At 35.9% G+C, this 27,656-nt stretch overlaps 1 protein-coding gene across 1 annotated transcript in view; it reads right to left on the minus strand.

Annotated features, from left to right (window-relative positions):
- LOC136839269 (uncharacterized) overlaps positions 1-27,427 on the minus strand; it is a 42,003-nt gene extending 14,576 nt beyond the window's left edge. Inside the window, exon 1 of the mRNA XM_067105068.1 lies at positions 27,078-27,427. Coding sequence (XP_066961169.1) covers positions 27,078-27,299 — 222 coding nt within the window. The 5' untranslated portion in view covers positions 27,300-27,427. The remainder of the gene's footprint in view (positions 1-27,077) is intronic.
- Positions 27,428-27,656: the final 229 nt, after the last annotated feature.

Here is a 27,656-nt window from a genome sequence, read left to right on the forward strand (position 1 = left end):
TCTAAGAGGGCACAACATGAGTAATCTATTTACTTCGTTTTTAATCGCAAATGCATATCTGAACATCCGTTTCTTTCCTTTTCGGGAAAAGTTGTTCTCCTGATAATGGCAAAGTAATTCACAATACTGCATATACTTTATTTTGGACATCAGTAATATTGATCATATATATTACAACTTTATAAAGACTGAAATTTTTCATCCTATATTATTTGAAAGTAAAACTGTGAATAAGTGAGTAACTGTTACAGCAGTATTAGAAAAAAATACTCACACAAATATTAAGCCCTAAATATCAATTAATACCATATATACATACAGTACATATACTGTGCAGAACAGAAACACTAATCTACGCATAAGCATCCATTCACAACAATTCAAACCCCACCAAAAGCAGTGTACAGAGGAGAAAAATGCTTATAGATGAAAACAGTATCAAGAAAGACAAAAAGATATTTATGAAAAAATCATTCAAGAAGGAAAACTGTAAACGAAACTCTTAACAAATAAATTTTTTCTTGTCCAAATAACTTAAAAAGGAATGTCAGTGACAGATAAAGCCTTTCCACTTGACACCAGACGTTACAATCAGCCTCTTAACTGATTAAAATGAATCACTTTCCCAGGGTCATCTTCACTTGATAACACGTCATCTGTCCTGGCACTAAATCTTTGCCTATTTATCTACTCCCTACCGTATTTTTCCTCTGAGCTGTTTCACGAGAATATTAGATATCATCATACTGCCCATCAACAAGGTCCAAAGGATGAAAGCTAATGAACTTTTGACAGGGCTGGCTACTTATAGTGGCCACTTTTGACGTCACACACTAATCCCCAAGGCTCACATCCAACCTACAGTATATGTGTGTATACATCATATATAAATATATACATACACATTATATATATATATATATATATATATATATATATATATATATATATAAATATATATATATATATATATATATATATATATATATATATATACATTATATATATATATATATATATATATATATATATATATATATATATATATATATATATATATATATATATATATATATATATATATATATATATATATATATATATATATATATATATATATATATAAATATATATATATATATATATATATATATATATATATATATATATATATTATATAGCATCAGCCTAGCGTTGACGCTTAGAACAAGAGGATAATTTTGATCCTCGACCCCACGTGACTCATTCATCATTATCTTAAGGTACAAGTAGACCCAATATTTGACAACTTGTAGCTATACTATCTAAAGGAAGGGTAAATTTTCACCTAAGCTTCGTTAGGCATAACAAGCACAGAAAGGCACAATCGAGTAGCTAAAATAGCCAAGGTCTAAAGACCCTGAAAAGAGCTATCTACATTGGTATCTGTCAGAAGCTTGGCCCGAGTGCCAACAGGTATTTGCAGAAATAAACGGCCTTCGAATATCTTGAGGAAAAGGCTAGCAATACGTAACGCCTGCGACGCCTCTAAGAGTGACATTACTAGCCCCGATTATGCACGGTGATGGCAGAAGGGGTGGTTCCCAACGTCGTTAAGCCTTATTATGGATCTCCTGTCCTCTTATCCTGGGTGTGAACTACACTTCAACAGTCTCTGTTAGAGTCTGAAGGATAAAATGGCCTTCAGGGACTGCGAAACACTGGGTAAATGGACAGGTTCCTAACTGGGCTGTTGTGTTTGGCATAACATTCCTACGCCTAAATGCCTATACTATCTTAAATGACGCAATCGCAAACATCGGCCTGATCAAGGACACCAATCTTAGAACTGTCATGGGACAGCGATCCTCTGGTATATATCTCTCTCTCTGCTAGCGTGGGCTATCAAATTCATCCACCAAAATTTCTCTTGAAACCACTAGTGTACAGACGACTATATACATATACATACATACGCACACACAATATATATATATATATATATATGTGTGTGTGCGTGTGTGAGTTGTGTGTGGTTCTGTCTGCGTGCGTGTGTGTGTGTTCTCAGACTAAGTTTCTGCAGTGAGCTACGTAAGGAAAAACTCGTTGCAATGAACAAGCAGCAAGTGGAGCCTCAAAAGAGTATTTGAGGCCAACCTCGAATATCAAAACTGACAAATGTCAAGGAGGTTACCAGTAAATTTTTCCATGACTTCCTCTACACGTCAAAGACCATCATGTGGGACCACTTCAAGAGTATCCTGGGGAGTTGTTTGGTTGGTTGATCTTGATTACTCTGGTTTATGCAAGCACGGATGTGAAAGTGTTTGTATGCCTGCTGTGGACCTCCTGGCTTATCAACCAACAAGGACGACCTCTGGGGGTGTAACCCAGATCTTTGAGGCTGATTAAAATTCACAAAGCAGCCACGTGATCACTGATATGATGTATACTGTCCTATTATCTCCATTTCCTTTATTTAACTTCCCCTTTTCTGTAAAGTGTACCTTGAATTCACTTTGTATCATAACTATCAAGCTCTACTAGCCTTTATTTACGATCTAAAACAAAATTTTAATAAATATGCGTTTAATGACAGTAATTCATTATTCATATATTTTTAAGGAGAAAATTCAGGAAATAGGCCTTTGATACATAAAAAAAACTATCTACATGACCCCAGACACTTGTCCCAAACAAAGTAGGAAAAGTACAGGACGAACACATGAGCATAAGCGCGCACACGGAAAGATAAAATATATATCTACTTATCCCCTTACGTTCGTAGGAAAATAATGGACATGAAGAGAAATAAACTCAGTTTACTTATCCACCACGGGCATATTACAAAAGAAGAAGAAGAAGAAGAAGAGAGAGAGAGAGAGAATGTCAATTTACCTATCACCCGCGGTCGTAGGCAACGTACTAAATCATATGCCCATTGCCCAAGGTCATAGGAAAAGTACTAAACGCACCCACCCACCTAACCGTACAAGCAAGCACAGAGGCCGGGACAATGTCTACTTGTTCCCCACTATCATGTGGTGAGAGAGAGAGAGATAATCTACTTATCTCCCCAATCTGGAGAGAAGGAGAGAGATCTACTTATCTCCCTGGGCTAGAAAATGGGAAAAGTACTGCAGAGAGAGAGAGAGAGAGAGAGAGAGAGAGAGAGACTGCACCTCTACTTATCTCCCTGAGCCAAGGAGTAGGAAAAGTACTGTTGGCCCTATATGGCAGGAATGTGCCTGAGGTATCCCCTCCTTGGTGGTGGAACAAGTTCACTATCTATCGCCAGACATCTCCACGGCCAAGGGTCAATAGCCCTAATATGGGGAATGTCCCAAAAGTAACTCGACTTGATAAACGACTCTCTCTCTCTCTCTCTCTCTCTCTCTCTCTCTCTCTCTCTCTCTCTCTCTCTCTCTCTCTCTCTGAAAACAGACGTTTAGCTTCACATCCTTTCACGAGTTTTTCCAATAATATTCAGTTTCGATAAAAACTAATGACTTTGATTGAACATGGCAAAGACTTAAATTTTAATATGGAACATAACCTATGAAGTCTAAAGATGAGCTGTTTCTAACTATAACTAAAAAAGACAATCGTTCATTAATATCAAAATGACTGCATTTTCTTATACATGACAAGAGTTTGTAAGTCGTTGGAAGCGTGACTTTTTAAATGACAAAAACAAATGATTAACGTAGTATCCAAACCATATTCATTGTGTTTTATTTCACAGAACAATTTTGTAAACGGTTAACGAACTTTCATAAGTAAAAGGCTATTAAAGTGTGCAATATTTAATGAAAGGAAAATCAAAGTAACCAGATGACTCAACACTATTACTTTGATAGTTAAATTTTAAATAACACTCCACAATGGTGCGCCTTTCATTGTAACATTTTGTCGTTCTCACGCTTTCACAATAAAGGTGCATCTCTTAATGCTCTCCTATCCATTTCATTTAAGTTATTATCATTATTATTATTATTCGCGTAAAACAAAGACTACAAGCCATTACTATGAAAAGCACCTTCTACTGAACACTGTCACAATGTAAACAGAATATAAAATTCTCTCTCGAATGGAAGGATTGGACAAAGGACTCGGTTTGACAACAATCTTTCCTGCTCCTCAGGTTCTACCAGCATTTTCTGAAGTTTACAAACCGTTGTTAATTTTTAATCTGCACATATTCTACGGTTCAAAATAATGGAAAATGAAAGTTCTTTTCAGGACACGTGCAGCAGTTACTGCCTCTGATTCAGTTCGATGGGCTAGCGTCTGCTTATTTAAGGAATGAATAGGCCTTGGTTGTCAAAATCAAAAGGAATTCTAATTTAAAAAGGAGGACGAAGAAAATAAACTCAAAAAGAAAAAATAAGAAAAAAATATTACTTTAAGTATTTATCGTCCTTTAAGACAGATTCATATGATAGCAACCTAGAGACAACATGGAACATACACCTATCACATCCCTTCAATATTCTCTTTTGATACGGCGAAGCAATGAAACATGATGACGAAAGGATCCATAATTCATAATGCACACGAGAAGAGGAAAGTTGGGCATAACGACCTGCACTGGAACTATTTGGTTATTCAGCACAGCATAGGAAAATTTCTCACGCATTCCTACAGAAACACATGAAGTTGCCGTCTTTTAGACTGCGTAGACGTGGACTTCAGCTTTATAAAGGATATTCCCCTTCAAGAGACTAGCATCTTTGCTTCAAGACTTGAACTTCAAAAATCTCTAATAGGGGCTTTGTAAAATATTTTTATCTCACTAAGAGCAGTGTCTCACCCTAGGCGTAATCTCTTTCGTTAACAGTAACACATCGTCTTTAGGAAATGTGTTCTCTCTCATTAACAGCAGCACTTCGGCTTTAAGACTAGTGTTATTTCTCATTAAGTTTACCCTGGCACCTTTAGGAATGCGTACTCTTTCATGAAGTGCAGAACCACGGCTTTATGTTATGCGTTTCATTGCATAGGAACCAGAACCTAAGCTGTTTGTCATGGTTTCTCTCTTCTAACTATCATCTTAATAGATGTGGCTTCTCTCTCATTAGCATGAATACCTCAGCTTTGTACAATGTAACTTTAATACTGGGTTCTTCATTGGAAGGGTGGGTAGAGCTCTCGGCTAGCACGCTGTTGGCCCAGCGTTCGACTCTCCGACCGGCCAATGAAGAATTAGGGGAATTTATTTCTGGTGATAGAAATTCATTTCTCGTCATAATGTGGTTCGGATTCCACAATAAGCACTAGGTCCCGTTGCTAGGTAACCAGTTGGTTCTTACCCACGTAAAATAAATCTAATCCTTCGGGCCAGCCCTAGGAGAGCTGTTAAACAGCTCAGTGGTCTGGTTAAACTAAGGTATACAGTACTTAACTTTTTTTCAAACTAATAACGCCTTTGCTAATGGAATTAAAATGCTCTCATTTGCAATTTAATAAATGTGATTTTCCCTATCATTGGTGCTAACGTCTCTCCCTTCCTTATGAAATCTCTCTCTCTCATTAGGACTAGCATCCAGCCTTCATAAAATTTAGGCTCTCGGGAAGACTAATATCCGAGATTCATCAGATTTTACTATACTCTAATGCTACGAAAAAGTACCTAGCAGTAATAACACCCGTGCCACTAAAATGTGGCAAATATCTGAAGGAAGGATTTCAAATGACGTCCTCTTGCAAAGTGATAACGAATATATGCATCTTAAATATGCCACTGACTAATCTGTTTGCCTGGGGGCAATAAACTCTCACTATTGCCACGTTGAGCACACTGTTTTTTAACCACAGCGGCGTCGACCAACGTTGGTCCAGAGAGAGAGAGAGAGAGAGAGAGAGAGAGAGAGAGAGAGAGAGAGAATTTCTCTTACCCCTTAGTACAAACAGAAACGTACTGGTTTAAATATAAAGATCAATGAGCAGTACCCGTACATTGCGGGTTAACACAAACACAATATGATTGAATCTAAATAAAATTACAAACGAGTTTGTGTTGATTAAAGTTACACATGTTCTCAAAGTATAACCCAATTGGCAGACACACCCGCACACACACACCCAGACTGTGCGCAGACTTACATTACACAATCACCCACAAGAGTAAACTCAACTGTGGACTAAGAGCGCAAAAGCTTGTCAGACCTCGCTCGCTCGCGCATGCAGCCCAGTCCTTGATCTAATTTCGCCCACTGCATACCCTAATGCTCTCCGCCGATTAATCTACTACTACTACCACCCATGACCCACCTTTAAACAAAATAAAGATAAACAAACACGTTCTTCTCCTCGTTACCTTTCCCTTTTGCCTTTCATGTCTTTCGTAAACTACCTAAAGCTTGAGGAAAATACCAAATATCTTCGTTAGCATTAAAGAGCGGTACGTGACGGCAACACTTACACGGACGGGCTTACTGAGGCGCAGAGTAGAACTTTAGCACAGTTGGTGATGGTGGTGCATTCCTCCCTCGATAAAACCTTAAGGTTTAATATGCTAACGTTTTTGTCTGATTTATCCATTTATAGGTTTGGGCAAACTAGAGTCGCAAACTAAGTTTGGTTATCGAATCAAGAGATGAATAATCTGGGTTCAAAAAGGAAATATATCTTAATATGATTTTTTCAATGAAAATTCTCTCATTCATGCAAACTTTCTACCTACTTTCAAACTAAGTGTCCAAAAGGTTAATGAAAAAGTTACTATATATAATTATACATTCTTGATAGGGCACGACGTTGTACGAAGTGCATAAATAATTATGTGCAACTGTATCTTAGATGCATTACTGGTAACAATATACGGTAATTAGAAACATAATTATGACCTGGTTGTACCTTGCGTCACGAAAGGGAAGGACAACAAGGCAGCTAGTGACTACCGATAAATATCACCGTGATCATGAATAATCCCCATTGTTATGAACATAGTGAAGTGAAAGCTCTCTTATCCATTACGATTTCAATGAAAAAAAAAACAAATTAAGCCTAAAAAAGAAGAACTTTAAGAAAAATATTTATAGCTTGTAAATACCTTTCTATGCGTTTTGTGACTCATCCACATTTAGTTCCAGTAAAATAAAAAGGTAAAAAAACGAGACCAAAACCAGTAGCAAGACATACTAGATGTGGACAAATATGTGCTGTCTTATTCAAACGATCAGTTTGAATTTGTTCAGCCTCGATACAGATGAGCAGAGTAATTATAAAGCAGAGGACGCAGATACAAGAAATATAAATTCATTTCTGTTTAGCATAAGATACACTTATGCTGCACACAGATGAACACTTGCTCGTCTCCAGGTTATCATCAATAATATTAATAGGTGTGTTTATTCATGTATGGAAGTTAGCTTTAGAAAATGTTTCACTTTTTGATATCAAAAACGAAGTATCAGATTTTCTATGGCCAATGAAGAAGGATGAATAAAGGCACATTTGATTTCTGCACCTCATTCGTAACATGCTCATAAAATGTTGTTGTCAAGCAATAAGTACACGTCAATCATATTTTAACTTAATCTACAACCAGCTCACTCCCTCTCTCTCTCTCCTCACACACACACACATATATATATATATATATATATATATATATATATATATATATATATATATATATATATATATATATATATATATATATATATATATATATATATATATATATATATACATACATATATATATATATATATAATATACATACATACATACACAGTATATACATATATACTTTATTATATACTAAAAGACAGAGCCAATGAGCCTAATAAAACTTAATCAAATCCATTCACAGAACAAAATTCACAATCCTCTCAATCTAAAGATCAAGAGTAAAAATTTCACATAAGGAAAAAAATTAATATCTCAAAAAGATAACAAACAAACAAAAAACATGAGATGTAGACCACCCTCTCCAACATTTCATAAAAAATAAACAGTCTGACGCAATCATGATGATGGGGCACAATGGAACTTCACTTTTGTTATGCCTTTGTTAACTTGCAAGGAGCGTCAGTATTGCTGCACTGTCTCCATAAGCGTAATATATAAATATTTTGGGCTATAAACACACACACACACACATATATATATATATATATATATATATATATATATATATATATATATATATATATATATAGTGTATATATATATATATATATATATATGTATATATATATATATATATATATATATATATATATATATATATATATATATATGTATATATATATTATATATATATACGTATATATACATACATACATACATATATATAGTGTGTGTAAGCACAGGATTTATTAAGATATGTGTATTTATAAATGAATAAGCATAGTACTATGAGAGAGAGAGAGAGAGAGAGAGAGAGAGAGAGAGAGAGAGAGAGAGAGAGATGCGTTGAGAAGTCTGTTAAAAAAAATACCGCAACTCTGAAATATTACCTTATGTTATCAAAACGATTTTTTAGCAAATGTTTCATGTAAAAAAACAAAAAGTAAATATGCACGTATCTTCAGGAGTCCCTGGCTTGAACTGGGATTCCCAAGGCTGCAGTCCCACTACGTCCTGCAAAAAATTCCGTTCCCTAGATAGGACTTTTTCCTACATGCAAAATCAACATGGCGGTTAAGGTAAGTATTGAAAGGAAGCATTTAGGCAACATGTCATTTCTATTGATATTCAAAGCTATAAGGCAATTCAAGGCTAAAGGCAATACAAGCCATTACAACACATGACAACGAAACAGAGCTCATAATAAACATGTTTCACCTTGGTCTCATGCGACAACTCATGCAATCTAACGAATTTCCCTATTATTCCATGCAAAAGACAGACTACACTACTGGGTAACAAAGAGACACAGGAAGCCAAAAGTGTGCGTGCTTACGTGTGATCAAAGTTTGGCTAGAATGAAGATCGCCACCTCCACCGCGAGTTTGCGCACCTCATGTATCCAAATCATATACTCGCAATTGCAAAGTAATCAGACTATATTCTAATATTAGAAAACAATGACATATAAATATATCGATATTAAAAACAATGAAAACGCAAACAACACCAAATAATAAATTCCAAAAAAAAAAAAACATTCAAATGGTCCTGAAGTAGATGAGTTAGCCAGTACAATAAATCTCACAAACATCAATTTCTCGGGAAACGCTTCATTAAACAGTTTCTGATACGGCAAATAAGGAATCACATCACTGACTACTATATCTTCCAAAGAAATCACACACACACACACACACAGAATGCTACATTAAGCCGAGCTTATGCCTGTACGGTTCTTCCTCTTCAAAGCGACTTGACAATGCATTTTCTAGCAACATAACATACGATCGGGTTCAGTTGTTGTTTAACACCTCAGAAGTTAGTCTAGGTTCTTCTGGATTTTCTCTTTTACATCTTTTGACAAAATAGAAAAACACAGAGAGAGAGAGAGAGAGAGGAATATTCATGGCCCTTCCGTTTTAAGCCAGCGCAGAGAGTGGGACAGCTTCCACTGGCCGGCCCGTTAAGTTAGCATTTGTTCCCGCCAAGTTATAACCTCATGAGATACCAGAACTCGGCGTCACTTCTGAGGATCTACATAACACAGCATTTCCAGCACAAGGTTCTTCATCAGCAATGCGTGTGTGTGTGAAGTAGTGCCCAGCACAACAGCAAGTGTATAACCATATATTTCTTTCCTATTATGCAGAGTTGCCATGTTACCACACCCTCCAATCAATTAGCCTAGCTTTTCATAGTCTTTTGGTGGAAAATCACCATTTCGTGTAGCTAACTGTATGTAAATCTATATGCTCTATTTTAGAGACGGGAAATAGGGGCACTGAACAAAATTTAACAACGGTAGTACACATATACATACTATACATATAATGAAGTAGATGTTCATGCAGGTGGCACAAAAGAAAAATAACAGTTATATTACGAAAGGTCTGGGCTCTCCCGTAAAAGGAACACACACATATGGCTGGCATTCCTAAACAATACTTTATTCAATACCTTTATCATTCATTACATAAGTGTATGCGTAGGGTCGTCATGCCATCACTTTACCGATTATGTTTTATTCCTGAAGCGTTCTCTGGGCATTATGCCAACAAGTATTCCAAAACTAATTTAATGTTTCTGTGATTGTAAGACTTGACATCCTAGTGAAAAATAAATTCATGATAACTGCATAAAAATGCATCAATGTATACTATAAGAGCAGACAATGTCAAACTTGGTACTGTATATACAGTACATAGACGTCAGTTCATTGATGATATTCTTGCACGAATACGAATACGCACACACACACACACACATACACACACTGATAAACAATAAATTTTTAACTGTACATGGGTCTTAAAAGTTATTCCTGGTGAAAAGACCTGACACAGCTGTTGCGATCAAGGTGGTGCTACGTCATCAGACGTAAAGTGCAACGTGGAGATGTTGCCAACGCAGAGAGCGGACATTTAGTTTCAAAATTCAACACTCATAATCACTGGCAATTACGACTTGAAATAAAAATATTTAGGAATCTGTTGACACCACCTTCGTATTTAGGTTCTTCCTACTAATATTTAGGTTCTTCCTATATATATATATATATAGAGAGAGAGAGAGAGAGAGAGAGAGAGAGAGAGAGAGAGAGAGAGAGAGAGAGAGAGAGAGAGAGAGAGAGAGGAGAGAGAGAGAATGATGGGAAATAAAAAAATAATCAGGGACTCTCATGATGGAATACTAGCCACTAAGTATTTTTTTTTATTTCCTTACAGGCTGCTCGTACGAACAAGAGCCTGTACTGTCACAAAAGCAGCTTAAACTAACAACAACAATGATAAATTCCTTTCGCTATACTTCTTCATTACTCGTCTGGTCTTTTTTAATCTTGTATAGTCCAATGTAACTCAACAATCATACATAAGAAAACTGTAATGTGCAAATAATAAAAAAAAAAAGCCATTTGGCTCAATTCAAATACTTCAAATAAATACACCTGTTCGGTAATATCCACGACTCACAAATATTAAATAAATATAATTATAAATATATGGTGGTTCCTACATGCAGAAAAGGAAATAGCGAAAAAAAAAAAAAAAAAACTCATGGACTCTATGCAACCGATAGATATTTTCTGTTATGCTTCGATGGCAATTCGATAACGTGCTACACAATCTCACATCTCTTTTTATCCTTCTCTTTTCGTTCTTTTTACTTGTTCATTAGACCATCCTTAAGCCGCCAAGGTGACATTGAACAACCTTCAAGCAAAATTTAAATTCGCTGGTCCCTGTCTTTGGCTTCAAGCAAAATTTTATATTATAATTTATACAATTTTTATTTCTAGCATCAAGTTACTGATGCTTACTAACCCACTGCTTTATGCAAATAATAATAATAATAATAATAATAATAATAATAATAATAATAATAATAATAATAATAATAATAATAATAATAATAATTAATAAGCCGTCTTTTCAGGTATAATTCTTCTTTTCCCAATCCCTTACCTTTTGACATATTTCATAGCCAAATAACTGGTTCCTTTCAGTCTAAAATTCATATCAATGCATCATCAAAATTCCTGCTATTATTCTGTCTTTAAATCAGTTTTCAAATCATACATTCACGAATTCGATCTACTTTTAAACCTTCAGTAAACTTAATTTACCTCTAAAAGTGGCTGCTCAAATGTAAGAAATTTGGTTTATGTGTTTTTTACGAACTAATATAGCGAACATTAACATGCTTTGCACGTTAATTATATCTCAGTCACATATGTCAAAGACTAGCTCACTTCTAAAAATTCACTATTAATATGAAATGAAGTCGAACCACACAAAAAATAAGTAAATAAAATATCGAAAAGAAACTAGAAACCAAAAAGATATATATTTACCTTGTGAGGAATAAATGGTTATAAATATCCATAAACAAACAATGACTGAACATAAGGAACATTTATTTCTAATTGACAAAAAAAAAAAAAGCAAAACAAATGTAAAGAATTGTTACTGTATACAAACTTCAATGAAATGTGGAACACACCTGTCAATGAATGTCAAGCTTGAAAGTCATGCCAGGGTCAAAAGCCAAGGTGTGTTATCTCATTTGTCAACCAACTTCCTCCTCTATGCAAAATTACGATATGGTTGAAAATGGGCAGTGACGGAGCAAGTTGCTGGGTACAAAGGGTTCAAAATGACAGCCTTACACGTGGTTCCGAAAGCCGTCTGATAGGTCTCTCCAAATGCTGGGACCTTGACTAATCTGATCAACAGATCAGCCAAAGGGCAATGGGTGTCATTGCAACAACGTTCGATGCTGTCGACCCAAGCTGTACAAGGGATTATGCAGACAAGCAAAATTTTTTGCAACCTCAATAAGGAAAACTTTGAATCGAATTAGTGCCTCTTAAATAAAAAAAAATGCATAGGTTCTTTAAATTAATAGGCACATCATGTATATTTGGATATTAATATTCATAAGACTGGATTGAAAACAAAAATTGAACATACTTGGTTAAAAAGATTTACTTTAGCTTCTACCAAACATGTTTTACGTAAGGATTTCGTGTAATAATAATAATAATAATAATAATAATAATAATAATAATAATAAAAAATACTGCAAACCCTAAGGAACAGAGTAACGTAACGCGGAAACTGAACAAATCCGAATCTACTGACGCTTCCGAGTAACAATGAACAGCTTTTTAAAAGGCTCCTTCGTACGGTACGCCTCTAGGCAAGGACACTATTTTCTTAGTGTGATGTTGACATTGCACCGACCTCAAGATTTTTTTTAACCTCCCGTCATTTCTGTAATCGACTGATTTATGAAAAATTCACTGTATAACTAACACGGTGGCTCGCAGGATAACATATCCGTGTGAAACGAACAAATGAAGTCTCTTAAGTAACCCCTCGGGTTGCACAAGAAGTAAATTTTGCATTAAAGTGAACTATACCTGACAATATTAAGTAAACAAATCAGTACGTCCTTCCGATATAGTTCTACACGATAGCCACATCTTAATTACTGACAATATTAAGTTAATAAATCTATCAGACTTAATTCAGCAAGGGAGCCATGAGTTAACAAGAGAAATCAACAAATATCTGCCTTGCACTAGAAGGGAAGACGGAGGGGTCAATGTCCTCCAAATGCAATGCGAATGTAACAAAGACAGTCCTCATTAAATGAAAGAAGGGGACGACTTTTATCGTCACTAACTTTCCTACAACACAACAAAAACATAATGAGAGCAATTTTAGAGCTTCTACTAATGCAGCCTCATTACCGAAATTACATCCAAGGAGAAAAGAAATTTGGCATACAAAGGCTATTGTAAATGGCAAGCTAATATTGGAAATTTTCTACTATATCAAATACGTTAACTTGCATCCTAAAACCTAAGGTTCTACGTTATAACGGCACTTGTACTATACGTGCTCCTCTGTAACTAAAGAAATGGAATCTTCATATTCAATTTCCATGTTCAGTAAATAAAATTTTACAGCTTAAAAAATTTCAAATGTTGTTGGACAAGCAGAGGGATATTATTAACAGAAAGATGACACATAAACACCCATGATGTATGAGATTAGCATACTGTAAATCCTAGCTGCAAGTTCCTGAGAGAGAGAGAGAGAGAGAGAGAGAGAGAGTGTGTGTGTGTGTGTGTGTTTCTTCTGCCCGAAGACGACCCGACTCTCAACTGTACAAGAGTAGAAAGCTACTGGCGTCGTGATGTCTCATTCAGTCAATGAAAATGAGTTATAAAGAATGAGGTCGAGTTAACTGAACGACTCTGATAGCACGAAGTGACCAACGTTATTCATGGGGTATGGTTTTTCATCTGCATTTTGATCACGACAGAGTTTCCCCAAGCGAGACGTTTACACAATCACGTAGTTGCCAACGAAAGGAGGTTCGGTGACCTCAAATGCAGCATCACAACTGCTAGAAGGCGCTGGCTTTTCGTTAACAAGGGCGACTGACTTTCGTTTCCATGTCGGGGCTTCGCGGTAGGTTTACTTACAAGCGAAGGATGTCATGTATCATAGTAGGCTATTCTTACCAGGATGAAATTCAGTGACATATATACATTATCTATACATAAGCACAGAGACTTAAAACACACACACACACATATATATATATAATATATATATATATATATATATATATATATATATATATATATATATATATATATATATATATATATATATATATACTATATATATATATATATATATATATATATATATATATATATATACAGTATATATATACATATACACATATATTTATATATATAGTATATATATATATATATATATATATATATATATATATATATATATATATATATATATATATATATATATATATATATATATATATATATATATATATATATATATATATATATATAATATATATACATATATACAGTATATACATACATATATATACATTTATATATACAGTATATATGTATATGTATATATATATATATATATATATATATATATATATATATATATATATATATATATATATATAAAACTTCTGTCCCTGGACTAGAGACAATATAAAATATAGTGCATATGACTATGGGGAAAATGAAACCAGGGAGCGCAAGACTGTTCACTCTTACGAAAAGCATTTTCCAAAATACTGCAAACATTGAAAAAATAAAGAATTATATACCCGTTTTAGTACATACACAGGTCATTACATTTGACGTAGCTCTCCAGGTAAAACGAACACCTGTCTGAGATTAGCTCAGGTAGCCTACTGGATAAACAAAGGAGAGGCAAGTAACATTAAGATGAGCAGCAGCACTGTTTAATAAAATCCCTTGCATGAATTGTGATTCAGTTTATTTGGGCCGGACAAGAAAGGAATTAAATGTCACAATAAATCAGCATAAATATTCAGTTAGAAATGGTTAAAAGACTATTAGCTCTTTTTGTGCACCTAAGGGAAAAAAAATCACATTAAATTGATTAGCCTCAAACTTAAAAATATCTTGTACACAAATCCTTTAGGATCTGCATGAAGACAACTATAACAAATGAAAATAAAATTCATATAAGCACTTGTCTATATGCGTTTCACCCCATTCTGACCGAGATGTTTGTGAAGATTTAAAATAGGAAGTAACTAATCTCTGTAATCCTTGTTAATGTCTTTGTCTCTCCTTGGTTTATCCAGTACCTGAGTTAATCCTAGACAGCTGTTCCTCACCTGGAGAGCTACCCAAAACAAAATGGCCTTTATATGCATTGAAATGGTTATGCGCTTCTTTCATCCTGATTCTTGTTTGTACACTGTACGTAATGTGCTTGAAAGTGGCCACACACGCATATATATATGTATATATATACAGTATATATGTATATGACGTATACATGTGTGTGGATATATATACAGAAAATAAATAACTATTCTTTCTATTTATTTTTTCATCTTTTTATATATATTTTATATATATAAAAGTATATAACAAATACATATATATTAAAACAACCAAACATATATATGATATATATAATCACATTTGTTGAGCATTAGACAGTTTAAAAAAAATAAAGATATATACAAAGGTAATAGGTCCTGACAGGTTTTTGATTTTATTTCCATGCAACAATATATATATAATAATATATATATTGGTATGTGTGTTATGTGTAAAACACTGTAATAAATCAGTCAATGCCCTCTTAATTTTTCCCCGTGATAACATTCTTCGTTTTTAAATGCTTGTCGGATACGCTCGTCACTACAAAGCCTTGGATCAAAGTGCAAGGAATATGAAGCAATAATGAAGTCTTGTATCGGAAAACGAACCAGCATCCCATGATCACAACGAGGTCACGTTGCGATTACGGACAAGGAAATTGTTCATAACATTAATGTACAATCACGTAAACAATAAATAACTGCAAAAATGGAATCTGAATAGTAATCAAATGTCTTGAAAAGCCATTCCTGCCGAACCACCCAGGTAAAGTTTAAGTGCTAATGCATTTAATACATTATGGTATTATTAGAAGAACTCCGATTATTATTTCCCAACAGCACAGCAATTAAAAAAAATCAGTAAGACCAAGCGAAATATACTCGGACTCTGTTTCTTTAGAAAACGAAGTACAGTAAATGACAGATCTCAGGTAAAGTCATAAACAAAAGATTAACCTCGAGAGTGAGATTTAAAAGGATAAACAGATCTACCAGTACAGTACTCTTTTCCCGGTCACACCCTAGCGATCTTAGTGTTTGAAAGACTTTGAACGCTTCTATCATAGCCACCGAGAGAGATCTATCCCCTTTCGGAAGGGTGCGGCACCCAGAGGGGTACAATCTTCCAGTTCTTAGCTACTCTCTGGGGATGAGGATGGTAGCCATATGACCCTTCACTTGATCCCAGCTTAGGATCTGGATGGGGGCAGGCCAGGATCAAACAAACAAACAAACAAACAACGGATCTTGAGCTGTGAATACGAAGCCAGTGCTTATAGCTACGGCTCCCTTATCTGTTTGCCTGTGTTTAGGTACAAAGTACAAAATTGTTTCTCAGTTTACAGGAAATTTTAAGGAAGTAGGTCAGTCAAGGAAACATTGGAACTGGAGTATAAAATTTAAGCCAAAGGCCAAGCGCTGGGACCTATGAAGTCATTCAGCACTAAAAGAGAAACTGACAGTAAAAAGGTCTGAAAGGTGTAAGAGGAGGAAAACCTCGCAGTTGCACTATGAAATAATTATTAGGAGAGGGTGAACAGTGAGAGGGAAGAAAGAGAATATGAACGGAGGTACAGTAAAAGAAATTCAAGGGGTTGCAGCCAGGGGCCGAGGGGACACTGCAAATGACATAACATTAATACAATCACGTAAACAGTGCACCGCAAAAATGAGATGCACTGTCTTGAAAAGCCATTCCCTACCAGGGATACATGGCCATTCTACACTACAGTGTATAGTCTCATCGCCATTTCGCTTTCGGTCTTCAAGTTTTGGTTTTCTAGTATATGTTCCTATTCCTGTCAATGATGAATATACGTTGCAAGTACACACACATATATACTCACACATATCTATGTATGTGTCACATACACTGTAATAAACCACAAATATCGTTTAATACCCAATTCATTATACCTCGGGAGTATCACTCACCCAAGAGGAATTATCAGTGCTTCGTCACCAGTGAGTGACGAAGCAATTACCAATTATAATTCCCCTTGGGTGTGTGTTATTCCCGACGTATAATAAACTGGATATTAAACAATATCTGTCACATTAATATCTAAGAAAATATATATATATATATATATATAATATATATATATATATATATATATATATATATATATAACCTACATGCAGCACCCAAAATGGTGCATAAGGTCATGGAAGAATACACGCCACGAATGTTTGACTGTGGTGGGTGTCTAGCTGACTCCATGAGGTAGCACGGACACAAGCTTTAGAATGTTCTACCTGAGAAACGTTTCTGTCACTCCACAGGAACTCCTGTCTACTCTGGAGAAGTGAACATAATCCCACACACACACATTATACATATATATATATATATATATATAAATATATATATATATATATATATATATATATATATATATATATATATAATATATATATATATATAATAATATATATATATAATATATATATATATAATAATATATATATAATATATATATATATATATATATATATATATATATATATATATATATATATATATATATATATATATATATATATATATATATATATATATATAAAATGTGTGTAAGGTCATGGAAGAATACACGCGAATGTTTGTGTGTGGGTGTCTAGCTGAGACTGTGAGGTAACCACTCCAATAAATATCGAGCCATTCACCATTCATTCAATGTAATCTTTTATACGACCTATAGGATAAAGCCTTGCCATCCCCAAGGTCCAAAGAAATTTCTTTGGACCTTGGCTATCCCGAAATTCAACTTGCTTAGTTACCATTCATTCAATTAATCATACCAAATATTCTCTCTCCCAAGGTCTCTCTCTCTCTTTGGACTTCTCTCTCTTCTCTCTCTCTCTCTCTCTCTCTCTCTCTCTCTCACGGATACACATATACCTGCACCCAAAAAAGCTAACACACAAGTAAACATATCAGTTAACCTACAATATGATCAGAACCCACATATGGTTTTAAGAAACAATACCTCATAACATCTTTGAGAGTTACCGAAACACGCCCTATAGTTGGTAGCCATCGATTTGGAGGTCGTGCACGCTATATTAAGACCACTATTGATCTATCATGATAATTTTTCAAGCATCTGAAGGCAACAGCGTCCCTTGAATCGATAATGCGGAACGCCCCAAGCACGCAAGGTAGCAAAATTGGGGTATAATGAACATCTAAGGAAACAGATTGGAGCCTTGGGTTTGCAAAACTATTACTATTCAGAAGATGAACAATGTTCATATGGAACAAGCCCACAGGCAATTACAGAGTGAAGAGATCTCACTTATTAAGAAAAAATAAATTAATAAATACATAAAATGTATTAAAATGCAAGGAGAATAGCATTAGGTAGTAATGCACGGCATCTTCGCTTGAACTTTTTGAAGTTTGAAACGCGCTAATTTCTAGGATCGTTGTTTTAAATATTTCGGTAGTTATAAGATTACGATATTTTTCCCATTTGCATTCTGCTGTTGTATAATTTTTGAAAAAGTCACATTGTTGTTATTGATAGCAATTAAAAAAAATGAAATTTTTTATTTTCTGATGAAGGGACGTGAGCTGAAGAATTGTTGCTGTTATACTATGTAAAAAAAAAAAAAAAAAAAAAACTACACAAAAAAGGCTATTTTTGTCTCCCGATTCATTGGTATGAATACAATGACGGCTTCCACTAAGAGGCTGTGGGTCCCGAGAAAAACAAGATAGGAGTCACAGTACGACATACAGCTTCTTAACAATTTCTCCTTACACTCAGGCAACTCTTCATTGGTAGTACTGTTTCCATTCACCGCCACGTTGCATGCAATATTCACGTTGTACTTCCATGAAATTAGGACCTATTTAAGACCCTTTGTTCTAAACTTCTATTACTACACCACTCCAGCACTTCGGCATTTTACAGCGTTATAATCTGCTTATCATTCATAGATTTAATGCGACAAGGCCAAGCAGATTAAACACACTGATTCTCCTCTTTATATTTCCATTCTTTTTTAACGTATCTTCGTTTTGCATATGAATTTCTTTCAGTTTCAATCTTTTGCCTCAACACATCCATATCATTTTACCCTCCCAACACTTGTTTTTAACATGTCAAGTTCCACCTCTCTCCAGAATGATCACAAGCATGTTAAACAAAAAGAATGAATGTAAAAGCTTTAATGATTTTATACAGAGAGAGAGAGAGAGAGAGAGAGAGAGAGAGAGAGAGAGAGAGAGAGAGAGAGAGAGAGAGACGAAACTCGCCTTACGTGTAACTTTACTTTTGGGTACATAATTTACGCTCTTCAAATGAAACGATCCAAGGCTTTGAATATAAAAAACGTGAGCTCTGCGAGTTTTTCTTCGATCGATTTTACTACTTTCGTGAAGGTCTTTAATATGAAATACCTGTATCTGTCAGAGCATCATTTAAAAATACTGCAAGACACTATTAAGTCTGTAAAGTTTTTAGCAGAATCTGTTGTTCACTGGTGTCCACCAGTACGTTAGTAATGCGCAGACATGCAAATGTGTTGTAGTGCTGTCTGGTATCACTGCAGCCATGTTCTATAGTTTACAATAAATCGATGAGATGAGACCTCTTATAGACTGGCGCATTTCTTTCAAACTTTAAGTTCTCAATGAGGTTAATATATGTAATTAGGTTGAGACCATAAATTGGTAGCAGCAGAGAAGATATGCAACTGTTTTATTTTGTCCGGTGCACCTGCGAGTAGTCTTATTTACTGCTCAATATATCGATGGGATGAGGTCCCATATAGATTGATGCATATCTTTTAAAGTATTTTAAGTTTTTATGCAAGTTGATTATTGTAATTATGCTGAAACAAGCCTTATGAAAGGTGATGCCACATTTACAAAAACTGAAATACCTACGCACATTTTTTCTCAAGTAAAACATCAACAATATCCGAAATGAGGGTTATCTACTGAGCTGGCGTTTGGTACTCAGTGTTCCCTGGGCGACGTCGATTCAAGTCTATCCACTCCAAGCACATCATGGCTTCTACAAACAAGAGAATTTACTGGTATATATAATTGCTCCTCGTAAATCTAGTTTAACTCGTAAAATGTGAAAGTCCTTTGATAACAAATGATTAAGACCGCTATCTAAAAATTGTAAACGAATGAATTATGTCTTGCATTACTGTTGATAACAATATTACATATCTAAAACGAGGATATAAATGTCATCATGCACTAAAACTTTTAATTTTAATGAACATCATATACGACGGGTTTGGGAATGACATGCAAATTTGCGGTTATGACATTTCATAAGTATGAAAATATTTATAGTAATATTTCTGTCCCTCATTCGCCCTCCCCTTGCCAAGAACTATATAAATATTTGCACCTCCGATGCTCCTTAAATCATGCTAAAAGATAATTTTCCTTTAACTTTTTCCTATTCTTCATAATGTTTCCGACGTATGGTTCTAATATAACAATATATATTGTAGTCTCTTGCTCCTATTCTTTAACTTAGCTTTTTACAGCCTTCATCAGAGTTAGCACCGTCGTAAGGTTACTTATTTTTCCTATGCAATCCTTGCCTTTCACATCAACAAGACAAAATCTATTGGCTCAGCGCAGCAGAGTCCATATCGTTTATCATCCTGAAGCCCTGTGGAGTAGCTTGGACTACTTGGGCCACTAAACATGACCCCCTTCTTAAACAGGAGTATCTGTTCCTCTCTATTCGTGCAGCTGGGCACATTTAGCTACCAGGATTCGCATGAAGACCATAAAGCTATTGTTCACAAACGCTGGGTTGTGTCAACTTCTGTGTCACAACTTCCGGTCCTTTGTTGTAAACTGCCTTCGTTTTAAAGTACCTTACTTGAAGGTAGACTAAAGCGCATTTTCGTTTCGGACCCTAAATCACGTACCAATCTTCTTCTGATAAATGACACTGTTACAGGGTTTCAGTTGCACAGTGGAAACACAAAAGTGGCGAGGGAGAGGTAGAAGTACGGGTAAGGGGCGGAGGGACTATGGGTTGCAGTTATTTTGTGATTGGGCATACCTTAACTTCTTTAGTTGGCTTATATTTTGTTTTTCTTGTATCCTGTTTCGGTCTCCTGCTGCAATGTCAACACAAGTGGGCATTCTACTGTGCGGTAGGCTTGCTTGCCTTTTGGGTTGGTCATTATGATTGTTGTAGATTAAAATTAAAAGTAATAATATTACTGTGGATTGTGGGATAGCGAGCTGAAGGGTTTGGCGACTGAAATATAATTGTTTAAAGTGCAGCTACAAGGCAGAAGGGAGGATGTTGCCAATGAATAACAGGAGTTCTGAGACAGTGAGCAAAGTTCCAAGTAAATGCTAAAAATATACGTTCATGTGCAAAGAGATGATAAAATTAAAGCTGCATAGGAAGTGATATTGTATGAAGAAAAAGTCGATAAAGTATTTCTACTGTATATCAACTGCAAAAAGATTAAATGAACGTAGGGCCGAATAATGAGAAGAGGCATGTTAATATAAAATTTCTAAGAATGGATGTGCAAGTGACTGTGAAGGATGCAAGCAAGGATGTACAGTAAAGAAAGGTAAGAGGAAAGGAAATGCCTCAGCTGATGAATCATTAGCGAAACGCTGTATGTTGGAAGATAATACAATTAGGTTGCTAAATGGTGTGCACAGGGTAATGCACATCATGAAGAGAGAATGATTTCATGTGAACGTATGCGAGGATTATGAGCCCCTTGGCATCAAGGGAACGGTGACAAGGGAGAAAGTACAAATTTTGAATCTGAAATACAGTACACCTGGGAACTTGTAGTGAACGGTTTTGACTGAATAAGTTAAACAGATGACAGGTGCCCTTATAAGGGAAGAATATTTGTACTTGAATAACTGTAAGATGAAAGTGCAAATGTGAGAAAGCTGAGAGTAAAATGGCATTATACGGTTAGCATACATGAACCTATAGAAGTTTATAACAAAATCAATAGCGATATGATAATCACATCATTGTTGATATGTGATAGTACAGATAAACAGCAGACTGGTGGAAAGGGATATGGTGTGTGTATAAAGAGTATGCGTGATGAAAATATTAACATTATGGATAAGAAGGTAAAGTGAAGCTAAGAATGGGTGAAACATAAGGGGTAAGCAAAAGCTGTCTGCCAGAGAGGTGCAATGAGGTAAAAACATTCCAGAGATATTAGTTGGAATATTCACAGGTAATACTGAACCAAATCATCTTAATGGACGCACAGTATGGTTGCTAAATGTTAAAAACATGTGTAAGAGGTTACAGTGAAATGAATGTGTTGTGACAGGGGACTGGAATTTTGAAAGAAGTTCAGATACAAAACGAAAAGCGAAAGCTTAGCATACGCGTAAAAATGAAGCAGTATGTTAAGTATAAGTTGCCCTTTCGCTTCAAATCATTGAAAGATAAACCGATTAAAACGACGTAAAATGCCGAAGTGCATTTTATGGTCTTAAATAGGTCTTAACTACAAGGAAGTACAACAGGCATAACGCATGCTACAAAGCGGTGAATGGCGCAGTTTACTGAATGGAAATAGAAATACTACCGATGAAGAGTTGCTCGAGTATGAAGCAACTGTCAAGAAACTAGATATAACAACTACCATCTTGTTTTTCTCCGGACTCACAGCCTGTAAGTGGAAGCCGTCATTGTATTCAAACCAACAAAGACACATGAGACAAATTTAGCCTTTTCGTGTAGTTTTTCTTTTAGAGCACATAACAGCAGACAATTCTTCTGCTCCTGATCCCTTCATCAGAAAAATCATTTTCTTTACTTGCTAACAAAAACAATGTGACTTTTTCAAAAGTTATACAACCGCAGAATGCAAAAATGAACGTCAGCAGAATTTAAAGAATAAAATGCACGAAATCTTCCTTGTATTCTCTACCTACCTGGGCATCTTTGTACCCAGCGTCCTAAAGATTACGATTTCACAACGATGCAGACATGTGGAAAATATAAACAACACGCTATTAAGAAACCGGACGCTATGAGGAATTCTTGATGCAACAATCTATATCAGTATGCTGGAAGCTATGTAAAGATATTTGCGCTAAAAAGGGCACGCCTATTTCATTTATTTTCAGCTTACGCTCTGGATATTACGTTGGCAAAACACAACATTCTACTACGTGTTTTTTTTCTTCTTCCTTTTGGTGCGGAATGGAGAGGGGTATTTTGCGAGCGAGCGCGTGTCTGTTTGTAGGCAACGTAAAATTTTCAGCGGATTTATGCTTGAATGCGTTGGCCCACATACTTACAAAGTCCTTTCCTACTTCTGGGACTGATAACTATTATTCCTCAATAACGTCAATAAAATTGCCCCAAGCCATGTTCATGTGACACCATCGTCAGTATGCATCCCATGTAGGTGCTTGGAAATTAAGAACCCGTGAAAGGTTTACTTTTTTTTATACAGCCTACATGAAGTATATCACAATCATACACAGTGAATCAACAACTGCATCAATGATAACATTATAAGATAATGAAACAATCTAGATAAACTATTACGGCGTTGTCAGTCCCGCAGACTGGAATACGCAAACAGATGCGTGGCAGCAATATACTGATGTAAATGGCACAAACCGAGGTGAAGCATTCTTTGTGCATACACACACAGATATAGATACTGTGATACGCAAAAACATGGGCATCGGGTTTACTCTACATGTATTACAGTAAACACTGTGTGTGTGTGTGTGTGTGTGTGTGTGTGTGTGTGTGTGTGTGTGTGAGAGAGAGAGAGAGAGAGAGAGAGAGAGAGAGAGAGAATATTGCTGAAGAATGTGATCTAGTACCACATCCTTGCATAGCGTTGTCTTCTACCGAGTAGGACGACCACTGAAAACCCAAAGTAAAAAATTAAACGTTCGATCAATATATCCAATAAATGGAAGAATTCGACATCAATCATACAGACTTAAAGGCTGGAACTCTATAATGCAACAATGACAAATTCAATACATAACAACGGAATGAAAACTTAACTAAACAGACTCGACAACTGTGTTGGTTTCCTGTAAGTGATGCTCTTTTGTTCAGCATCATCAGTCTTTTTTACGTTCTCTGCGATAAAATAAAAAGTTTCACGGAAATTCTTCGGTTATTATAAGTTCAACTTTTTCAGCACTTATTCTGCACAGAGCAAATGTGTAATAACGACAAAAATTGACTATATGCCTAAAACAAATAGTTCTAACCTGTGCTATAGCTGCTACATAGCTTATTCTTGTAATACAGACAGTACCCTAGCTCTAGGCCGTGACCGCTTGGAAATACTAAATGTTTACTCAAAAAGCCGGAAACTGGTGAGATTCGGTCAAGATGCCTGTAGTACGTTTATATATAACGAAATAAATACTAAAAGGTGGGATAAAATCACGCAGCATGATATCGCGAGAGCATTTTCCCGCGTACCGTGTTATGCGCGCTTGCGCACAGACTAAAGGACGTGAGCGATCAATAATCAATGCCCTTAGAGGAATGAATGAGTCCTCCACTTCACGATCGTTTAATAAGAATTTATTCAATGAACGCTCCTAAATCTTGGCTAAGGTTAATCACACTTCCAGCTATGAGAGAGAGAGAGAGAGAGAGAGAGAGAGAGAGAGAGAGAGAGAGAGAGAGAGAGAGAGAGCTGCAGATCAGTTCCACATATCTTTTGGAGGCCATCCCGACGTGAATTTGGACATTATATATGTGAATAGGAACTGGATGTAAAGTGCTAGATCGAATTAGAATTGCGCCCTCTATAGAGGTGGCTGAATAATCGGTGGTATAGCGTCTTGGCACGTACGCCGGGACATTCAGGAATTTGACTGATTTTTATATCCATTACATGCACTAACTAATTAGTGCTGGTTGACGTGCAACGTAGCAGACAATTCTGTTAGAGGCTGTCAGTGAGAATCAAGAAACAAGAACAATCTCGGCTAGACGATGGAATAATTGTAGGTTGGAGTAATGGGCATCTAAGCTAACACACACACACAAAGTGAGAGAGAGAGATTTTTAATTGCAGCTGCCAAATTCCAAGATTAGTTTGCGTCAAAATTCCATTATACTGAAGGCCAACTCGATAAAATGAATGAGAAGGTTTTGTACAAGAAACTGTTTGGTTGTACGCTTACTCTTGATACAACCATCGACTCTCACGTCCTATCACTTACTGTTACATTATCATATACAGCAGGTTATGTGAAAAAGTTGATATAAAATTCCATATAATTTAAAGAGCTACAACAAGTATATGAGCAATTGCTACAGTGAATGTTAATTTTACCAAAAAATGTGTGAAAGCACTGGAGCTTGAGTCCGTTATTTCAGAATTCCAATTATAGCTTATATTATTGTTTGGATCTTTTTTTACTGAGACCATGGACAACAACCTCCCTCCCCCCTTATATAGTAAAAATAACATCACTGCGCAAGGCCTCTTTGAAATAATTGATTAATAGCGGTGAAGACGGGCGAAGAAAGTATGTCCACTGTTGTTAGGCAACGGTGAACACCCAGGAAAACCTGTTGTGGTTGGTAGGTGATGCTTAGCATTAGAGATGAGTTTGTAAGTGGGTCCTGGTTTGCCCTAACTTGATAATCACCATCCCGGAGATGCTGGTGATGTAAGTCTTGTTTACAGTAATGTAACTTCAAGTTTAGAGCCTTATAAGAAACTCTGAGCTAACTCCCAACATTTAAGCGTTTCTTTAAAAGCAGGAGCCGGTGGGACGGGCAACCTTATGACCACTCCTGGCACAAGATAGAAGAAAGCAAGGAAGAAAAGGAAAAAGAGTTAAGAAGTTTAACCACGAAAGAATCGTTATACTGTATCTTCAAGGGAGAAAAACTAGGCCTATAAGATTCAGTTAAAGAAGAAACAGAAAGATAATCCAAAAGTTTGGTTGTAGAGAGAAAGTCACTGATCCGTGTAAATCTTTAAAGGATTACCGATTTCTCACGAGTAAATATGGGAGAGGTGGGCTCATGGAATAAGATTTCAAGAGTAAATATCGAGCGGTGGGCTGACGGAATAGGCTAGTTTATTCTCCGAACAATACTGGAGACCTTATTTATCCCTGTAAAAATATTTAACTCAAGTTATATCTGCTCTCTCATGACGAATGTATATGTTAACCATTAAAAGAAACAGTACACCCGGAACACCTTTCAGATGAGTAAATTACACCATTAAGCAACTTCCACATGAATAACACGCATAAGCAGCCAAAGGCATAAATGAAAACTACGTACAGCAGGCACAAAAACTGCCTACATCTGAGATGAAACCGCGAAATTCTCTTACACGATAGAAACAAGAGGACCATAGGTACTGCTTGCAAATAAAATCTTCAATAATAAAATGTCAGTAAACATCTACATAAAACCTCTGTTTCCCTTTGATACATGACCATCAAGCCCCTATGTCATCGGATCCTTAAATAGGATATACGGCAATAAATATTTAAGTATGCTTATCTGAAGAAACATTTAGGAATCGTACACAGGACACAAGGCCGATTTGATTATAGTGAGTGGAACGAGTCCCGATTAGTACTATAGATTTTACAAAGAATGCACGAAGGAAAACAGTCAATGTCAAGGTATTCACTACCTACACTCGATCTATGCAAGGCTGTGTTCGCCATATTTCCCTTAATTTTCACTATCCCTTTCCATATATTTTGTCCCTTCATAAACACTGCCATGGATGGCTAACTACATTTTTCAAAAATCAATTAATACTAGACCTAAACTGGTTACAAATTTACTTACAAACGCCGTTTTATCGGCAAAAGATTCCTGAGCTTCGAAAACGTATTTGGTGAAGGGTATTGTAGGAATGTCAACGGTAAATGGTGCTTTCATGATCCATTTTTCATTTGGATCGGAACTCATAAACCTGACATGTTTTCGGAAGGCACTACTGGATCGATGAACATTGTGATGGACTAACTGACGGAGGACGACGCCGGCGAGGGTACGGAAACCATCCATTCCCTTCACTAGTCTGACAGACACTGTTGAGCCGTCCGACCGTTCGTCCTCCGCAACACTCCACACTTCCACTCGGCGAAATTTGGGTTCGTTCGTTCGCCTCCCTCAGGGAGAAGCTTTCGTCTAGTGAATCAGTGTTGCCATGGCCATAGCGGCCCTCGGGAAATAATTTGTGGCCTGGTTGGCTTGGCCCAGTGGCCCAGTCAGCTCTCTCTCTCTTTCTCTCTCATAAGCAAAATAAAAACTTTAAAATTCTTTGATTATCTATCATTAATTTGGGTTGTGGATGCTGGTAACATCAAAACTTGCCATATAGCAATCGCTGACATATTGCCTCACTATAGTTGATACAAGACT

Source organism: Macrobrachium rosenbergii, chromosome 6, assembly GCF_040412425.1.
Source record: "Macrobrachium rosenbergii isolate ZJJX-2024 chromosome 6, ASM4041242v1, whole genome shotgun sequence".
Taxonomy (NCBI): domain Eukaryota; kingdom Metazoa; phylum Arthropoda; class Malacostraca; order Decapoda; family Palaemonidae; genus Macrobrachium; species Macrobrachium rosenbergii.